Raw genomic sequence first — 19089 nt, 5'->3', positions numbered from 1 at the left:
ATCAGATGGACACACGAATAGTCAGCGTCAAAATCTAGCTCTGTCCAAGAATGGACTTGCTCCTCGAGTGAAGGGTCCAAATAAGATACATAGCACAAGGCCCATTGTAGCTTACAGCTCAGCGGGAATGGTCTGAAACAGGAATGAACGTGAAATGAGTAAGGAGTCCTGGGCAGCAGAACCGAAAGCCTCGTTAGTCCCTGTTGATGGGATGATGAAGAACCCCGGGTGGGCAAGCATGACTTTCACATACGGTATTGTGATGTCAGTCTTGGAACATCAGAGAAGGTAATGGTTGAGAAACTAGAGAACAAATTGTGCACAGTGGTGTCTTGTACTTTGGAAACTGTGCTTAAGTTGTGTTCCCATTGTCTCATGATTAAAGTTGTCTTGAATGTACTATTGAAGCTGGTCAGTAAAGTACTGTTGTTTTAAGAACTGTTGGCCTCTGTACTATCTTCACTGCAGATTGGTCCTGGTTGATGAGAAACAACGGCGACAAGCAGACTGCAAAAAGGTATGACCTGCACCACACAGGTCCATGCACCCAGCCAGGACCACAACCCTGTGGGGTGCCATAGTGTACAAGAATTGTGCCTTGCCCACAACTGCCACCCCGGGCACCCTTACAGACAAAAAGAAGGTATCACAGTCATCCCACAAAACGTGATATGATTCTTGAGGTTTCATGTTGCTAATAAAAAGGCTAGCTCTCAATCTGTCTTTCACTCCGCCATGACACAGATTGGAGCTAGGTGCTTGAATATTTAATCAGTTGTAGATCTCACCTGCTATTTCCTCAATTAACATAACCTCACAGCTCGTCCTTGGTTGTACAATTTCCATGTTGAGGAATGTATGTTTTGTATTTATTCACATATGTAATATTTTACCATTTCCCTTTAGATACAATAACCATAGTCCAAGTATAAAACACTTGAAAACAATAATAAAATGAACAGATAAATGTTACAGAGGTTAGGAGAACCTGCCTGTAACTCGTTGCACTGAGACATATTTATTTGACAGTGGGTATCTGAAGAAAATACAACTGGCGGAATATAACATTAGGTATTGATTTCTACAAAGTGAGGCTGACATGACATGGCTACAGTTGTCAGAGGGGATCTGCCTGGAGTTGTCTGAAGTATATCATATGATGTGATAGGACTACACGTTGTAGCTATTCAGCCACATCTGTAGTGCAGGGGTGAAAATTAAAACAGAGCCTGTGATGGACACGGTTAGGAAGAGCCAGAGAAAGATTCGATCAAGAACCTGAGCCACAAATTTCCAGTCTTGTACAACCTAAAATAAAGGAAATGTAAATTAATGTAGAGATCTGTGATTATTTGTAAGGTTTAAAGTCCCTGTACATCCTTCCAACTATTTTTTATCACTCCAAAGGATCTCCATTAGTATCAGTCCGAACAGTCTTCATTATAATTTCCTTACCTGTATCTACAAGTAGGGATGGGCGATCCCCCCAATGGTCGGAGAGACTTGCCCGATCATTTTGTAAAGCTCGAGATCGGGATTGAGATAACACGATCTTGCGTCCCGATCACCGATGTTTGACTTTACAGTTATGGAATGGGGCGGGGGCTGTAAAATAAAGCATACAGAATATAAACATGGTAATTATACTTACAGGTCCAGTGACGCGTCCTGCAGACTGTCTCCTGCCACTTCTGCTTCTGAGTACGATCATCGCTGTGCCGCCCGGTAACCAAAAGACCTTCCGTGACGTCATAGCATGTGACCAGTCACGTGTGATTGTTGTATTACCTCGTTAGTTACAGACCGGTCACATGGCTATGACGTCATGCTAGGTCCTGTCAGTGCATCTCACAGGTACGCGGTGCTCGCCAAAGCGTCTCAGTGCTCTCTGTATAATCGGCGAGCGCCGTGTACTGGCGAGATGCTCGGGCACATGCTCAGCTCCCCGTGCCTACATGTCGGCGCTCTTTACAGAGTCAGCCAATATGCAGAGATTAGCTGTTACAGCCGGTGAATAGCAGTGCCGGAAATCAGGTGATCAAAGATCACCATTGCTATAGTAACCCGCCCGTCAGGTTACTATGGCAACGGTGGCAGCTTTGCCATCACCGCTTACCAACCCACAGCCTCTGCTCACTCATTAAGTGACTAGACAGCGCGGGGAGGAACAGCGTGCTTCCTCCCCCCATTCTTTCTGATATAGCAGAGCTAGATCAGTGACAGAAGACCAGGATCGTGGAGGGGTGAGAGGGAGTAATAAACATGGAGTCCCTAAGTGTGTCTGTGTATTTATTTGTAATAAAATATTTTTTCTCTGTGTGATGTCTTTATTTTAACCCTTTATTGGAGATACTTAATGGCTGGGTCAAACTTGGCCAGACATTAAGAATCTCTGGCTTAATAGCAGCTGGTAAAACAAAGCTGGTATTAAACCCTTATTACCCTGCATGTCACCCGGCACCAGGACCGCTGGAAAAGTTGGATACAGCGCCAGAAGATGGTGCTTCTATGAAAGCGCCATTTTCTGGGGCAGCTGCGGACTGCAATTTCCAGTGGGGAGCCCATAAAGCTTGGGCCATCCTGCACTGCAGATTCCAATCCCCAGCTGCCTAGTTGTACTTGGCTGGATACAAAAATTGGGCGAAGCCCGTGTCGTATTTTTTTAAATTATTGTATGAAATTAATGAAATAATTAAAAAAAGGGCTTCCCTATATTTTTGGTTCCCAGCCGGGTACAATTAGGTAGATATATATATATATATATATATATATATATATATATATATATATATATATATATATATATATATATATATATATATATATATATATATATATATATATAATATATATATATATATATATATATATATATATAATATATATATATATATATAATATATATATATATATATAATATATATATATATATATATATATATATATATATATATATATATATATATATATATATATATATATATATATATATATATATATATATATATATATATATATATATATATATATATATATATATATATATATATATATATATATATATATATATATATATATATATATATATATATATATATATATATATATATATATATATATATTATTTATTTATCTTTATACAGCTATATATTGTGTACTATATATATATATATATATATATATATATATATATATATATACGGTATATGAGGAAAAAAATTAGGAAATCCAGCAAGGACTCAGCAAACCAGAATTGGAGTAAAAATTTCATTTCTTTATTGATCTTCAAAAGTTAAAAAAGGACCATGAGGAAGGTGGACAAGGCCGCCGAAACGCGTAGTCCCATTTGAGCTGGTTTTCTGCCATTCACATTGGTTCCTGATCCTTGCGGGTCCTTTTTTAACTTTTGAAGATCAATAAAGAAATGAAAATTTTACTCCAATCCTGGTGTTCTGAGTCCTTGCTGGATTTCCTTATTTTTTCCTCATACTAATGGATTGACTCCTATTCCAGTCCGTGCAGGAACTTAACTATCAGGTGGGAAGAAACCTGTGAGCTTCATTGCTGGAGCTGGACGCTGGCCTACATACTCTGATATATATACAGTCATATGAAAAAGTTTGGGCACCCCTTTTAATGTTAACCTTTTTTCTTTATAACAATTTGGGTTTTTGCAACAGCTATTTCAGTTTCATATATCTAATAAATGATGGACTCAGTAATATTTCTGGATTGAAATGAGGTTTATTGTACTAACAGAAAATGTGCAATCTGCATTTAAACAAAATTTGATAGGTGCAAAAGTATGGGCACCCTTATCAATTTCTTGATTTGAACACTCCTAACTACTTTTTACTGACTAAGGCGAAAAACCTTGGGTTTTGCACTGCAAAGCTGAGTTTTTTCCCAAATTTCTGCCACAAAAAAGCTGCAGTTTGAACTGCATAGTGGGGTTTAGAAACCCAAATTCCCATTGACTAAGCTTGAAAAGCAGAACACATCCATTTTGGCATTAAACGCTGCAGTTGAAAAAGCAGATAAAAAGTAGGTAAAAAGAAAAGTTGGGGTCTTAGCCTTACTGAAACACTAAATTGGTTTTCTAACCTCATTGAGCTTTGAACTTCATAGGCAGGTGTATCTAATCATGAGAAAAGGTATTTAAGGTGGCCACTTGCAAGTTGTTCTCCTATTTGAATCTCCTATGAAGAGTGGCATCATGGGCTCCGCAAAACAACTCTCAAATGATCTGAAAACAAAGATTATTCAACATAGTTGTTCAGGGGAAGGATACAAAATGTTGTCTCAGAGATTTAAACTGTGTTTCCACTGTGAGGAACATAGTAAGGAAATGGAAGACCACAGGTACAATTCTTGTTAAGCCCAGAAGTGGCAGGCCAAGAAAAATATCAGAAAGGCAGAGAAGAAGAATGGTGAGAACAGTCAAGGACAATCCACAGACCACCTCCAAAGACCTGCAGCTTCATCTTGCTGCAGATGGTGTCAATGTGTATCGGTCAACAATATAGCGCACTTTGCACAAGGAGAAGCTGTATGGGAGAGTGATGCGAAAGAAGCCGTTTCTGCGAGCACGCCACAAACAGAGTCGCCTGAGGTATGCAAAAGTACATTTGGACAAGCCAGTTACATTTTAGAAGAAGGTTCTGTGGACTGATGAAACAAAGATTAGGTTGTTTGGTCATACAAAAAGGCGTTATGCATGAAGGCAAAAAAACACGTCATTTCAAGAAAAGCACTTGCTACCCACAGTAAAATTTGGTGGAGGTTCCATCATGCTTTGGGGCGGTGTGGCCAATGCCAGCACCGGGAATCTTGTTAATGTTGAGGGTCGCATGGATTCAACTCAGTATCAGCAGATTCTTGACAATAATGTGCAAGAATCAGTGACGAAGTTGAAGTTACGCAGGGGATGGATATTTCAGCAAGACAATGATCCAAAACACCGCTCCAAATCTACTCAGGCATTCATGCAGAGGAACAATTACAATGTTCTGGAATGGCCATCCCAGTCCCCAGACCTGAATATCATTGAACATCTGTGGGATGATTTTAAGCGGGCTGTCCATGCTCGGCGACCATCAAACTTAACTGAACTGGAATTGTTTTGTAAACAGGAATGGTCAAATAAACCTTCATCCAGGATCCAGGAACTCATTAAAAGCTACAGGAATCGACTAGAGGCTGTGATTTTTGCAAAAGGAGGATCTACAAAATATTAATGTCACTTTTATGTTGAGGTGCCCATACTTATGCACCTGTCAAATTTAGTTTAAATGCAGATTGCACATTTTCTGTTAGTACAATAAACCTCATTTCAATCCAGAAATATTACTCAGTCCATCAGTTATTAGATATATAATTGTTTTTGCCATTTGGGTTTTACACTGCAAATCTGAGTTTTTGCCCAAATTTCTGCCACAAAAACGCTGCAGTTTGAACTGCATAGTGGGGTTAAGAAACCCAAATTCCCATAGACTTTGCTTGAAAAGCAGAACACATCTATTTTGGCATTAAACGCTGCAGTTGGAAAAGCAGGTAAAAAGCAGATAAAAAGCAGGTAAAAAGCAAAGTGGGGTCTTAGCCTTAGACCCGCAACACACATCAGTTTTTTTTGTACGTGTGTGGTACGTATTTGCACGTACCGGAGACACGTACACACGGAGACCCATGTTATTCAATGGTAGATTGCACACACACGTAAAATCACACGGAACGTGTGTCCATGTGATAAGTACGTGTGTGCGCTTTTCTGCATGGACAACATGTCCGTTTTTGGCCGGCAGCACGCAGGCACGGACCCGCTAAAGTCTATGGGTCCGTGCCTGCACGGACCGCACACGGAGTAAGTCCATGTTCAGCACGTTTCGTGCGTGTGCGTTTTTACACTAGCGATCTTATTTTTTTTTTTTTTAAATTAAATTCAGTATACTTACCTTTTTTTCTGCTGTTCTCAGACATACTTACATTGGCACTCGTTTTTTTTCTTCCCCCGGCTCATACCGCTCCCCGATCACCAGCGCGGCGAGGAACAGCTGTGCAGAGAATACGCGGCAACAATTACTTTGAATATGCAGGCCGCTCTTTAATCAATCTCGTATTCCCTGCTTTCCCCACCCACAGACGCCTGTGATTGGTTGCAGTCAGACACGCCCCCCACACTGAGTGACAGGTGTCTCACTGCACCCAATCACAGCAGCTGCTGGGCGTGTCTATACTGTGCAGTAAAATAAATAAATAAATAATTTAAAAAAACGGCGTGCGGTCCCCCCCAATTTTAATACCAGCTAGATAAAGCCATACGGCTGAAGGCTGGCATTCTCAGGATGGGGAGGATCCGGGTTCTCAGTGGCTCGAGGGTCTGTGGACCCAGAGGTCGTGCGGCCACTCAAATGAAGGCGGATATTTACAGGGGATTATTATAGAGTTCGTGACGCCACCCGTGGTGCGCGGTAACTGGGGTGAATACCGGCGCTGTCGTTAGGGAGTATCCGGGGTAATGACAGTGGGCAGCGAGGTGTTATAATCCTCCACGGGTAGGGGGAATGCCCCAGGACTCGGTGTGGGGTATAGGCCGTGGGATGCAGGGGTCACTTGCGTACTCACTCAATCCATTTTGCAGACACCGACAACTAGATAAACCAAATCTCTGGACATCGCTGCCGCTGAGGGGAGCTAGTTCGGGTCCCGTACCCAATGATGCTGCCTGGCGATCTGTGACCTGTCTCCTGGCACTAAGTTTACTTCTCTGGTGGTCCCACTAGTGTGAAACTTGCCGGGTCCCGCTCCCTACTATGGCTAAGTGTGGGAGCTTGCTCTCAGGGCTCAAGCTTGGGATTTTCTGGACCGTTTTGGATGGAAAGTCCTATTCCCCTCGTTGCGCTAGTTCCCCGATTTTAGGGTGGTTAGGAACGAATCTTGAGGGCTCCGTTCTCCACGGGTAACTTATCGGGTTGCCTGAAGCTACTCCCCGACCTAGGGTCCACGTACCCCATTGTGCCTTGCTCCCAGCCCGGTGATGGTGCAAGGCCGCCGACTGTCCTGCTCAACAGACCTGAGCCCCTTGCCACAATCCCCTGCGACCGGGGGTCCACTCCTCTAGGCCCAGACCACTGTCTGCAACCTAGACAGTTGTCTTACGGGAGTCCCCGCTCCCGACCTCTTCAGAGCTCCTTACAGCTCGAGGGCTACTTCCAGACTCTCCAACGCCTAACTACCGACTGACTGACTACACTCCTCACCTCCCCTCCCTGACCCCCCAGGTGGGCAACTCTATTCCACTCAGGCCGTCCACTGGTGTGTCTGGTGGGTGTGGTGCAGGGTGTATCTAGGATTTTGATTAGCTGATGTAGGCAACACCATTTGGTTAGGGACCCATAACCAAGAGGGAGGTGGATACAGCACATGAGGGCAGATTGTGCAATACCCTGTGACGTCCTGATAGTCCAGGGACGTCACACTTGTGTGTCACATCACCCCGCATAATCTGACAATCTCTGCACAGGCGCACATCAGCTACATGTAAATACATGCAGCCGACCGCTCCTGTGGGGAGATTGTGCGCTGTGATGCGATACTCTCACAGTGACAATGAAAGTTCAGTTACCAGGACCTTCGATGACATCATAGTCATGTGACGAGTGTGTAAGCCAATCAACATTCACACCAGATGCTCACATGCTATGACGTCATTGAAGGTCCTGTAAGTCACTGCTGGTTACCGGCGGCACAACAAAAACAATGATTGGAAGCAGGAGTGGCTGGGAGTCTGCAGGACGCGTCGCGGGACCTGTAAGTATAATGACAATGTTTTTTAATAACGTGCTTTTCTTTTTACAGCCCCTACACCTGATCTGGACCCGATCTGTAACACAAGCTTCCCAGGAAAGCTTGTGGTTGGGATTGTGTACACGATCACTATGTCATCGGTACGATCCCCGATCTTTACAGATCAGGATCACCCATCCCATTCCTAATCGTGCTGAGGATCAAATCGCATTATGCTGTGTATGGCTGCGTAGATTGCACCAGACTTGCTAATGCAAGTCTATGGGTGAAAGAAAAATATTGCACGGCATTACATACGCATGTCATATGGATACTAGGTGAGAAAAAACCTACACCCTCGCACAGCGCTTTCATGTCATACGGATGCTAGGCGAGACAAAAATGCGCACTTGCATGACATATGCAATACCATACACATGACACTCATCCCACTTTTCTGAACATGTATCGGAGTGATTATTTGTACACAAGTGGAACCGAGGCCTAACACAAAACTTGGGATCCTCATATGTGCTTTTCTATAAAAATCCCATTAAACATATGCCCCAGGTCAATTTCTTGGGAAAAAAGCGCTTCATAGTACTATGAAAAGTTATACAGCCTAACGCAATATGTAGTAGGTGTAATAATAAAGATATTAGGAAATACGTCCAATTAGAAATGTATCATAGTTCTTCCGATAAGCTATGTCACATACCTCATGTGCAGGGCATGGCAGTAGGTATATGCGTGGCCATAACCTTGGATATCTAAGCTACTGTAATGCCCTGCACATGAGGTAAGCGACATAGCTTTTTACTAAATTTCTAATTGGAGGTATTTTTTAATACTTTTATTATTTCACCTGCTACGTATTAGGATAGGATCTTGGAGATGGGAAAACTCTTCAATTACAGAAGAAGATCCAATGAAAGTCCAAGTCATTCTGACATTTTTTTTATATCTATACACTGTGCACTTACCTGTCTAATGAAATGTTCCTTTTTTACATGAGTTGAAATATATTTAATAGAGTCGGACGCCTTTTCCAGGAAAGCAATTAGAATCCTTTCTCCTTCATTTGCTTGGATGTGTTTCCTTTTACCGGATATTTTAGCTTTGGCCACTGGGGCAGTACTTTCTGATTCCAAAAAGGAGAATCGATCAACATGCCCCTTCATACATAATAGTCTTGGAAGCTTCTGCAAAAAAAGTCCTTTTACCCATGGGGCCATTGGATGGTATGTTGCAGAGGAGCGGTGGTGGACATTGATAACAAACACAGTGACAATTATGGACAATGTTACAAAAATCATGATAAATAAGAGATATTCTCCTATCAATGGAATGACCTTAGAGGAGGAAGGAATTATCTCTTCAATAACAAGAAGAAAAACCGTAAGAGACACCAAGACAGAGGTGGAAAGGGACAACTTTTCTCCTTCATCGGAAGGAAGGTAAAACACAAGGACTGTTAGGAAAGACAGTCCCAAACAAGGAACGATAAGGAATAATGTATAAAATAGTGGCAACCGCCTCAATACAAAAGAATATGTAATGTATGGATAGGAGTACAGCCCATCTTTCCTCATCCCTTTCAGACCAGTGGCATTTAAAATATCCCACTCTCCATTATCAAAAAAGTCCTTTCTGTCTACATTTGCATCTAGAAGTATAAGATCAACCATGTTCCCATCATAGGTCCATGATCCAAATTTCATTGAGCAATTCTGGCGGTCAAATGGGAAAAAAGTGACATCCATGGTGCAGGAGCTTTTATAGCTTGCTGGTGGAGTCCATGTTACTGTCCCATCATATTTTATTATTGCTTTTGTCATCAGAGATCCCTCAAAACGTCCATCTGCACTGGAAAAAAAAGACAGTGAATGAGTCATAAGAGGCCAACAAAGAGTTAAAGAACAAATATATTGTTGTACCATACAATTAAAGGGACCCTGTCACCAGAATTTGCGCTATTAAACTAAAAAAAGTCCCTTCTGCAGCTCATAGGCTGCATTCTAGAAAGGTTCATCTTGCTACTGGCCCCCCTTTCAGACCTACGGTAAATAACGACTTTATAAAATATTACCTTTTGCTATGGTAATGAGGTTTGCTGGCCCCGTGGGCATGCTGTATTTCGTCCGTTATCCTCCCTCCTGCCGCTGTTCGCCTTCTCCCAGTGTTCATTTACATAGAGGAGGCCACAGTCCTCATGTTACGCAGTGCTCCTGAAGTCTCGCGCACGCGCAGTGGCACTATCGCGGGACTGAGCACTTTTCAAATCGCGAGCGCCGGTGATGTTATTGCGCAGGCGCGAGATTATGGGCGGCTACTTGGATGACGCTGGTGATGACATTGTCATCCCCAGCGTCATCCAAGTAGCCGCCCACAATCTCGGCCTGTGCAATAGTCATCCCCAGCGTCATCCAAGTAGCCGCCCATAATCTCGGCCTGTGCAATAGTCATCACCAGCGTCATCCAAGTAGCCGCCCATAATCTCGCGCCTGCGCAATAACATAACTGGCGCTCGCGATTTGAAAAGTGCTCAGTCCCGCGATAGTGCCACTGCACGTGCACGAGACTTCAGGAGCACTGCGTAACTTGAGGACTGCGGCCTCATCAATGTAAATGAACACTGGGGGAAGGCGAACAGTAGCAGGAGGGGGGATAACGGACAAAATACAGCACGCCCATGGGGCCAGCAAACCTCATTACCATAGCAAAAGGTAATATTTTATAAAGTCGTTATTTAGGTCTGAAAGGGGGGCCAGTATCAAGATGAACCTTTCTAGAATGCAGCCCAGGAGCTGCAGAAGGGGATTCTTTTACTTTAATAGCAAAAATTCTGGTGACAGGTTCTCTTTAAGTACAACTAAGATTCAGAAATGACAGAGGTGTAGCTGGTGTAGCTGGTGTAGCAGATGGTGTAGCTTCAGGAGCTCAGCACTCCCTGCCTCTATGCTTCCTGCTTCCCCTGAAGATTGACACCTCAGATCAGTAGCATAGTCGAGCTGCTGGTCTGATCTAAGCACGCTCCCAAGCTGCTAGAAAAGGTAGCTTTGCTTCTCCAGCATGGCAGAAGGGCAGCGGCAAAGAGGATGTCCAGATCCCGAAATCTGTCCAGCTTCAGAGCAGATAACTTAGGCTTTAAAGGCAAAGAACCTGCTAGCGCCACACACTTCAATTCTAGGTAACCGATTACTCTGAGACTGCAGTATGGACGGTAACCTAGAAAATGAGCTGTGCACTAGAAAATTAAAAATTCCTCTGTTCTTGAGAAGGAAGAACATTTTTAATCAGGAATATATTACAAAGTTGCTTGTTTTGCAATTTTACCCATGTCTGAACTTAAGACAACCCCTTTGAAGTGTGTGTCATTTCAGGCACTTTTTCAGAATAGGTATCACCGTGAGGAAGCTGGCTAATATATGTGGCAATATTGGTAAGATAAGCAAAACGTACGTTGGGGTCTTTATGGTGTGGGGAGGTGGTCTATTCCACTAGTATATACTGTGTAATCCTAGATTTTGTTACCCCTAATATGGAGTTGGACTCATACATACTGTGTACTAACACTATATGATTACTATAGCATTAACATCATTTTTATCCTATCCATACCATTCCTTGCTGCCATATTCTGGGATTTTTTGCACATGCATTTGCACTTTATTATTAATATATATCAGATATACTTTTTGCCCACCTTTTACCCCCTTTACTGCCTATGACATGCCGCTATCATGAATTATACATGTTCCCTGTCCTTTTGTCTTATGTCTAACTTTTTAACACAAATTTTATCATATTTGACTGAAAATTGATTAATTTATTCCAATAAAATTTTTTGCATGCTATATTCCTTGTTCTCGTGTTTTTTACTTTTTAGAATAGACTGTCATGTGTATCTACATGAGAAATAACAATATTTCTGTGTGACTTGTACTCTGCCATTTTCATTAGTTTTCCCCTATGCAGGCTTTCTAATGCTCAGTTCTCTCTGAGGTGGTGGGCAGAAACTAGCAGTAATAAATTCTTCCATACACAGTATCCTGAGACATAAGGGATTCCCTCCTTTCTTTCTCTGTAGCACATAAGACAGAAGCAGCAGCAGCATTGGAGACACTACAGCCTGCCTGTGTCAGCCAGTGTTCCCATGTCTCTCCCTGTGCTGAGCTTCCTCTCTTCTCCATAGAGTATAATAGGAGTTGTAACCTATCGACACCTCACTCTGCTGGCAGCCTGTCTTGCTATAACCTAGAAGGAGTTGCACTGTTTTTCAAAGTGGTTATTTAGTTCAGGTAAAAGGCAGAAGGGAGAAGCGGATATGGTAAGAAATGTCTCATAAGTGGAGAAAAAAACCATAATTCTCTGATAAGATATATAAACAATACTTTTTATATTTGCCTATACTCTTGATTTATGCAAAGTTTGTTCAAACTACAGACACCATTTAAAAAGGTTAGGAACTAATAATGGGTGAGCACGCTCAGGTACTTGCGGAGCTCGGCCGAGTATCGCGGGTGCTCAGATGTTTCGACCATGAAACAACAAACACAAAGCACAGCCTTGCTTCAATGCATGATATGTACAGGCACCCCAGAGAGAGCCAGTCCCAGTCTCTGGCTAGAGTCACACTAGCATATTACATCTGAAGTGAGAACATTGTATGCGATATGCTAATGACCCTCGACTCCTGCTGTGCTGCCAGCATAAGTCAAGTGTCATGCAACTGTGATCCAATCTTGCGACTGGATCACAGCTGCAAAGGAGAGGGAGAGACTAATCTCCCCATCTCCTCCATTGTCAGCCTGTACATATATCGCACTGCACTTGGACGCCATCTGAGTGCAGTCCGATGTTTCACTTGCACCCATAGACTTGAATGGGTGCAAGTGATCCGAGACTTGAAGACAATCACAGCATGCTGTGATTTTTTTTCCTCAGTCCGATTAGGGCTGAGAAATAACTCACAGATATGAGCTGCAGCGTTGTTTTACACGGGGCTGAATACAATGAGAGAATTTCTTGCATTGCTCTCATGTGAGTCATACGCTCGTGTGAGTGTACCCTCTGAATGGCTCTAAATGCAGGTTAAAACAATGTTTCTAGATGTAGTGTAACAAAAAAAAAACCAAGAAACACCCCGCCGTCCCTCGGGCCGGAAATATTCTGTATATGTCTAGCTGTATGTGGGCGGAGAGCTGAGCTGCCCAACTATTGACTTCCATTACACTCGTTACTCGAGTCAATTCTGTCTGAGCATCTGACCTGCTCAACTCGAATAATGAGCAGACGAACATTTTAGTGCCCGCTCATCACTATTAGGCACCTACATAAAAAATGACTAGAAATCTTTATAGTACTTAGTGCTGGTAATACTTCCAGGACACTTAGAACCCGGTTCATTATTGCATTTATACATCTTTTTGTTATGTTATTGATGTTTTTAGCCTAAATTTTTCTTTTAATTTGTGGCTTTTTTTAAAGTCTGTTCTATGTGTTTTTTATGTTCATGTTTGTGGGTGAGATTTTGTCTGATTCATCAATTATGACTTTTTAGAAGGTAGCAGAGTGTTTGCACTAATGTATTTAGGTTTCCTCCTAGTGATTTTAAGCAAGCCTGAAATTTCAACACAAATTTTTAGTGGAATAAATGATTTTGTGTTCAAAAAAGATAAAAAATGAAGAGAATTTTTTTTTTGGACAAAATTAGTGCAAAATTTTAAAGAATAATATAAGACACAAAAAGAAAATTGACTTAGGCTAGTTTCACACTTGCGTTGTTTTCCGTCAGTTGCAATCCGCCGTTTTGGAAAACAGCGGAATCCGTTAACGGATTACGCTGCTTCCCATAGACTTGTATGGACGACGGATTGCCGCCGGGCAGAAGGAACGCAGCATGTAACGTTTTTTGAGCAGCGGAATTCTTAGGATTTCGCTGCGCATGCTCTCTCTGGCTCCCTGCACACGTAACCAGGGTACACATCGGGTTACTAAGCAAAGCGCTTTGCTTAGTAACCCGAAATTTACCCTGGCTACGTGTGCAGGGAGCTAGCGCTAAGCAGTGTATGGTGGTAACCAAGGTAAATATCGGGTAACCAAGCAAAGTGCTTTGATTAGTTACCCGATATTTACCCTGGCTACGTGTGCAGGGAGTCCGACACTTCCCCGCTCAGCTCCGCCCCCTCCCGCACTCCGCATGTACACACACACACACACACACAGACACATGCACAGACGCGCACACACACACTCACCTGTCACCAGCCATGCAGTCCCCGTGTAACTGACGTCCTCAGCGGCATCGCCCCGCTCGGCTCCACCCACCCCACACTCCGCCCCCCGCACACATTCTCGGCGGCCGAACGATCAGCTGATTACCCGGCGACCGGCTGCTGTGAGCGATCAGCTGATTACCCGGCGACCGGCTGCTGTGAGCGATCAGCTGATCACCCGACAGCCAGCTGCTGTGAGCGATCGGCTGATCACCCGGCAGCCGGCTGCTGTGAGCGATCGACTGATCACCCGGCGGCTGGCTGCTGTGAGCGATCAGCTGATCGTTCACAATAGTCTGCCGCCGGTAAAACTGTAAAAAAAAAAAATGCAGATTCCGTTGTTTTGTACGATCCATTGCATCCGTTGTGCCACTATATGCAACACATCCATTGCATCCGTCACACAACGCAATGCCACGGATGCTGTTCAACGCAAGTGTGAAACTAGCCTTAAATAAACAAATATAAAAAATGGGACTCAAGGCTTGACTACTTAGTGCTTGATATGTCAAAGCACAACCAATGTGACCTTTAAAGCAACTTCCTACCTTCCATTAGGGTGCACACTATGTCTTTTAAACTAGGGCAAACTGTTCAAGTTTTTCAAACAGATGACCCACCAGGAAAACATTAGCGGAGTGTGCAGCTTTGAAGCCACCTGAAGAATGGTCAGGTCACTTCTTTTAACTGCTTGGCAGCTTTGGAAACCAAGTAGTTCACAGAAGCTCAATAGACTGAACATAAGGATGTAAAGTCTTCTTTATATAGTTATGCATATGTTCATTCTTTTTAAACATTTTTGTAGTGCTTTTTTAGGGCTCATGCGCACGTTGCGTACTCACATGCATTTACGCTGCGTATTGCACTGCAGCGTAAATGCATGTGTGACGCCCTGGCCTATCAGGTCGTCACAGGGTGTTGCACAATTTTCCTTTCCGTGCAGCATCCATCTCTCCCTTGGTTCCAGGTGTCGCCCAGTGACCAGCATGCAGATCTCAGTCACACACACACACACACCAGTGGGGAGGTCCAGGAGAGAAGGGGCCGCCCACCTTGGAGTCAGGCACACTGGGTGGGAGGTGACTAGTCAGTCGTCAGCAGGGGAGCAAAGAGAGAAGAGGGCTCTCAAGTAGCTCTCAGTGAGGAGAGCAGGCTGGGGAGTTGGAGCTCCCAGACAGCGTGAGAGAGTAGCCTCAGAGAGTGAGGGGCTGTGGAAGTGGAGGCTCCCGGAGGGTCGGACTAGACCAAAGTACACTAGTAACATCACTGGCAACGGTCATCTGGACGTGCTCCCCCTCAGCGGCAGCGGTACTGCAGGAAGATGTCGGCACTAGGAGATGGAAGCGCGGCGGCGCTGCCTCCACCCGACCAGGGTGAAGGAATGTAACCAGATTGGAAGTAGAGCAGGGACACCAGGACTCTGTGACAACTTTCCTGGAAGACGCAGTGGCAAGATGGCAGAGCGAGACTGGTCCCCAGAACGTACTATCCCTGGGACCGCGACATGGATAGAGGAGGAAACGGAGCAGTTGTGCAGGAGAATGCGGACGCAGTTCCTGTTTATACTGTACCACTGGAGGGAAGCTATGAGGAGCTTGGCGGTGGCGGTGCGAGCCCGTGAGATTGAAATCCCACATGAAGAGAGGGTAAGCGGTTACCCAGTCCCTATCGATTGCCCAAAGCTGGCCACAGCGGCTGAGGGATCTGGACCGTCCCCGCTCTCGGTGAGCGCTCCACCATCAACTACCCCGTCCTCGTCGGACGCCGAGCTGCCCACACCAACCCTGGCAGCGGAACCTTCAGTGCATCTACAAGATGCTCCAGCTGCAGAGATCCAGACCACAACCCTCATTCCAGTCACGGCATCGGTCACCCAGACACCGGCCAGACCAGACCCGGACGCATCACCGGGCCCGTCCTCAGAGGTGGAGCACCCTGGCCCTGCAACCCTGGCTGCGGAGCAGTCGATACAGCTACCCGCAAGTTCATAAAAAGTTTTAAAAGTTGTATATGGACTGTCTCCTTTGTTGAACGTTCTCCAGTGTTCAAATGGAGGAGGCTGTCAGGGACCGGCTGAAGGTTTCCTGATGGAAGGTGACACAAAAGTTCTTTTACAAGTAGACTGCACCCTCCTTGTTGAACCTTTTTTTCCTCTCGTTGTTACAGGAGAAAGACTGCCAGGGCCTTGGACGGTGCTGTGCTAGTAGACGGCACCAGGAGGCCCCGGTAGGGGTCGGCACAAGGGGCAACGGCTACCAGGTTGCTCAGGACTGTTACCAGAGTCATCTGTTACAACACCCGGGATCTTAACCTGGTCATGGATCCGCGGATAGTATGCAGAGGGTCAGGTTGTTTGGGTGGCGGGTTAATGGGATCCGGGACATTGGGAGTGTGGACTCTGAGTATTTTTGCAGTGTTGGGAAGTGTGCCTCCCCTGTGAGGGATGGAAACTGTTTATACCATGATATCCCTTTTTTCCTCCTTACAGGAGCAGTTTTAAATAAACCCTGATGTGTCCTGTAGCTCAGGGATGAGCTATGTTTAACCAAGGGGGAATGTGACGCCCTGACCTATCAGGTCATCACAGGGTGTTGCACAATTTTCCTTTCCGTGCAGCATCCATCTCTCCCTTGGTTCCAGGTGTCACCCAGTGATGTGCTAGGACCAGCCTGCAGATGTCAGTCACACACACATCAGTGGGGAGGTCAAGGAGAGAAGGGGCTGCCCACCTTGGAGTCAGGCAGACTGGGTGGGAGGTGACTAGTCAGTCGTCAGCAGGGGAGCAAAGAGAGCAGAGGGCTCTCAAGTAGCTCTCAGTGAGGAGAGCAGGCTGGGGAGTTGGAGCTCCCAGACAGCATGAGAGAGTAGCCTCAGAGAGTGAGGGGCTGTGGAAGTGGAGGCTCCCGGAGGGTCGGACTAGACCAAAGCACACTAGTAACATCACTGGGAGCGGTCACCTGGACGTGCTCCCCCACAGCGGCAGCGGTACTGCAGGACGTTTGGTTGAATCACTGCCTGTGTATTCATTGACCTCACAAATCAGCACAGCCACATCCAGCACCACGATAACCACTGTAAGTTTCTCTGCTCCCTGTCTCCCAGGCCTACAGCCCACAGCTCCCCTTCTCCACCATCACCGGGCCCCTGGGGCACAACCCGCTACCCATGGAGGGGTTAAACACCTTTCTGCTATACCACGGCCACCGGGCTCCCCCACCAACAGCAGCAGTGGTACACCATCTTACCACGCACCGTGGGTGGCGTCACGAACTTCTAATCCCCCTGTACATAGTCCCCCTTTCATTGAGTGGCCTCACGACCCCCGGGTCTGGAGACCCCTCGAGCCACCGCGGATCCGGATTCGAGCAGCCCGGCTGCTGGCACGGGGGCGGCACACATGCGTCCTGTGTTTCCTGCACAATCTCTGTAGATTGTGCATGAGACGTGCGCACATTGCTTTTATGAACGCAGCGATTTGGGTGCTAAAATTTTGACCCAAATCCGTGCATGTCAATTATTCTGTGCGCTATGGATGCAGCTCCCACTCTGTCTATGGTGGGAGCAGCAGCCATATCGCATGAAATCAGCTTTTTTTAACAAAAAAACTGCATTAATTATGCAGTCTTTCTGCAGCGATTTGAATTGCACATGTGCTGTCAAATCGCTGCAGAATATTCTGCAAATACGTGCGCATGAGCCCTCATACAGGTTACAGATTTAATGAATTTCACAGCTAACAATTTTCCAAGGGTGAACATGACCCATGCTACTAAATGCTTGCCATAAAAGGCAGGACAAAGAAAGGCTTAAACCAACACCGCGCAGCCGCAAATGTGGATTACAATCCAAATCTTGTTAAAGGGAGTGATTTTTTTTGTCTACGCATTTTGGAGATTAGTCTCCTTCAGGACAGAAATCACATTACGGTAATGTGATTTTTGTCTTGAAGACAAGAATGTTTCAAGCATGGGATGATCATTCAAACTCACCTGTGGCAAGATTAAGGCAATATGAGTATCAGACCCAAAACCAGATAAAAAAAGGGAGAAGTTCACTCAATCTTTGCATTGTATGTCTGTGTGGGCTACACTAAGCATGGAGAACAGAAAGAGGAGAACAGAACTGTCTGAGGACTTAAGAACAAAAATTGTTGAAAAATATCATCAATCTCAATGTTACAAGTCCATCTTCAGAGATCTTGATGCACATCACAATCAAGAAGTTTACAACCCATGGCACTGTAGCTAATCTCCCTGAACGTGGATGACAGAAAAACATTGATGAAAGATTGCCCCAATCAAGTTGCAAAGAAATTCAAGCTGACCTGCAAGCTCAGGGTGCAAACTATCTGTTGACATTTGAACAAAATGAAATGCTATGGCAGGAGGACCCCACACAGAGACATAAAAAAGCTAGACTGCAGTTTGTCAAAATGTACGTGAGCAAGCCAAGATGACACCAAGGTAGAGCTTTTTTGGTAAAGCACATCAATCTACTGTTTACTGAAAATGGAATGAGGCCTACAAACAAAAGTACCTACAGTCAAATATGGTGGAGGTTCAAATATATTTTGCTGAACCTAGCTCTGGGTGCCTTGACTGTGTGCAAGGCATCATGAAATCTGACGGATCAGAGGATTCTGGGTCGCAATGTAGTGCCCAGTGTCAGAAAGCTGGATTTGCATCCTTGGTCATGAGTCTTCCAGCTGGACAATGACCCCAAATATACTTCTAGAATCCCCCAGAAATGGATGAAAATAAAGCGCTGAAGAGTTTCTGAAGTGGCAGCAGTGAGTCCAGATCTAAATCCCAGTGAAGAGATCTAAAAATTGCTGTTGGCCGAGAAGGCACCCTTCAAATATGAGAGACCTGGAGCAGTTTGCAAAGGAAAAGTGGTCACAAATTTCAGTTGAGAGGTGTAAGAAGCTTGTTATTGTTAATTTGAAGCAATTTATTGCAGTTATTTATTCCAAATGGCATGCAACCAATTATGTCCAGCCCATTTTTGGAGTTTTGAGTGAATTTACAGT

General features: G+C 44.7%; 1 protein-coding gene across 1 annotated transcript in view; it reads right to left on the bottom strand.

The window, feature by feature from the left end:
• Positions 1–826: 826 nt before the first annotated feature.
• The window catches only part of CHRNB3 (cholinergic receptor nicotinic beta 3 subunit), a 66452-nt gene continuing 48189 nt past the window's right edge, over positions 827–19089 (bottom strand). Inside the window, exons 5-6 of the mRNA XM_075352261.1 lie at positions 8766–9648; positions 827–1308 (exon numbers count right to left, since the gene is read on the bottom strand). Of these exons, the coding sequence (XP_075208376.1) occupies positions 1171–1308; positions 8766–9648 (1021 nt within the window). The 3' untranslated portion in view covers positions 827–1170. The remainder of the gene's footprint in view (positions 1309–8765; positions 9649–19089) is intronic.

Source organism: Anomaloglossus baeobatrachus, chromosome 1, assembly GCF_048569485.1.
Source record: "Anomaloglossus baeobatrachus isolate aAnoBae1 chromosome 1, aAnoBae1.hap1, whole genome shotgun sequence".
Lineage (NCBI taxonomy): Eukaryota > Metazoa > Chordata > Amphibia > Anura > Aromobatidae > Anomaloglossus > Anomaloglossus baeobatrachus.
The sequence above is the reverse complement of the archived record's forward strand: the minus strand, read 5'-3'. Positions and strand labels throughout refer to the sequence as shown.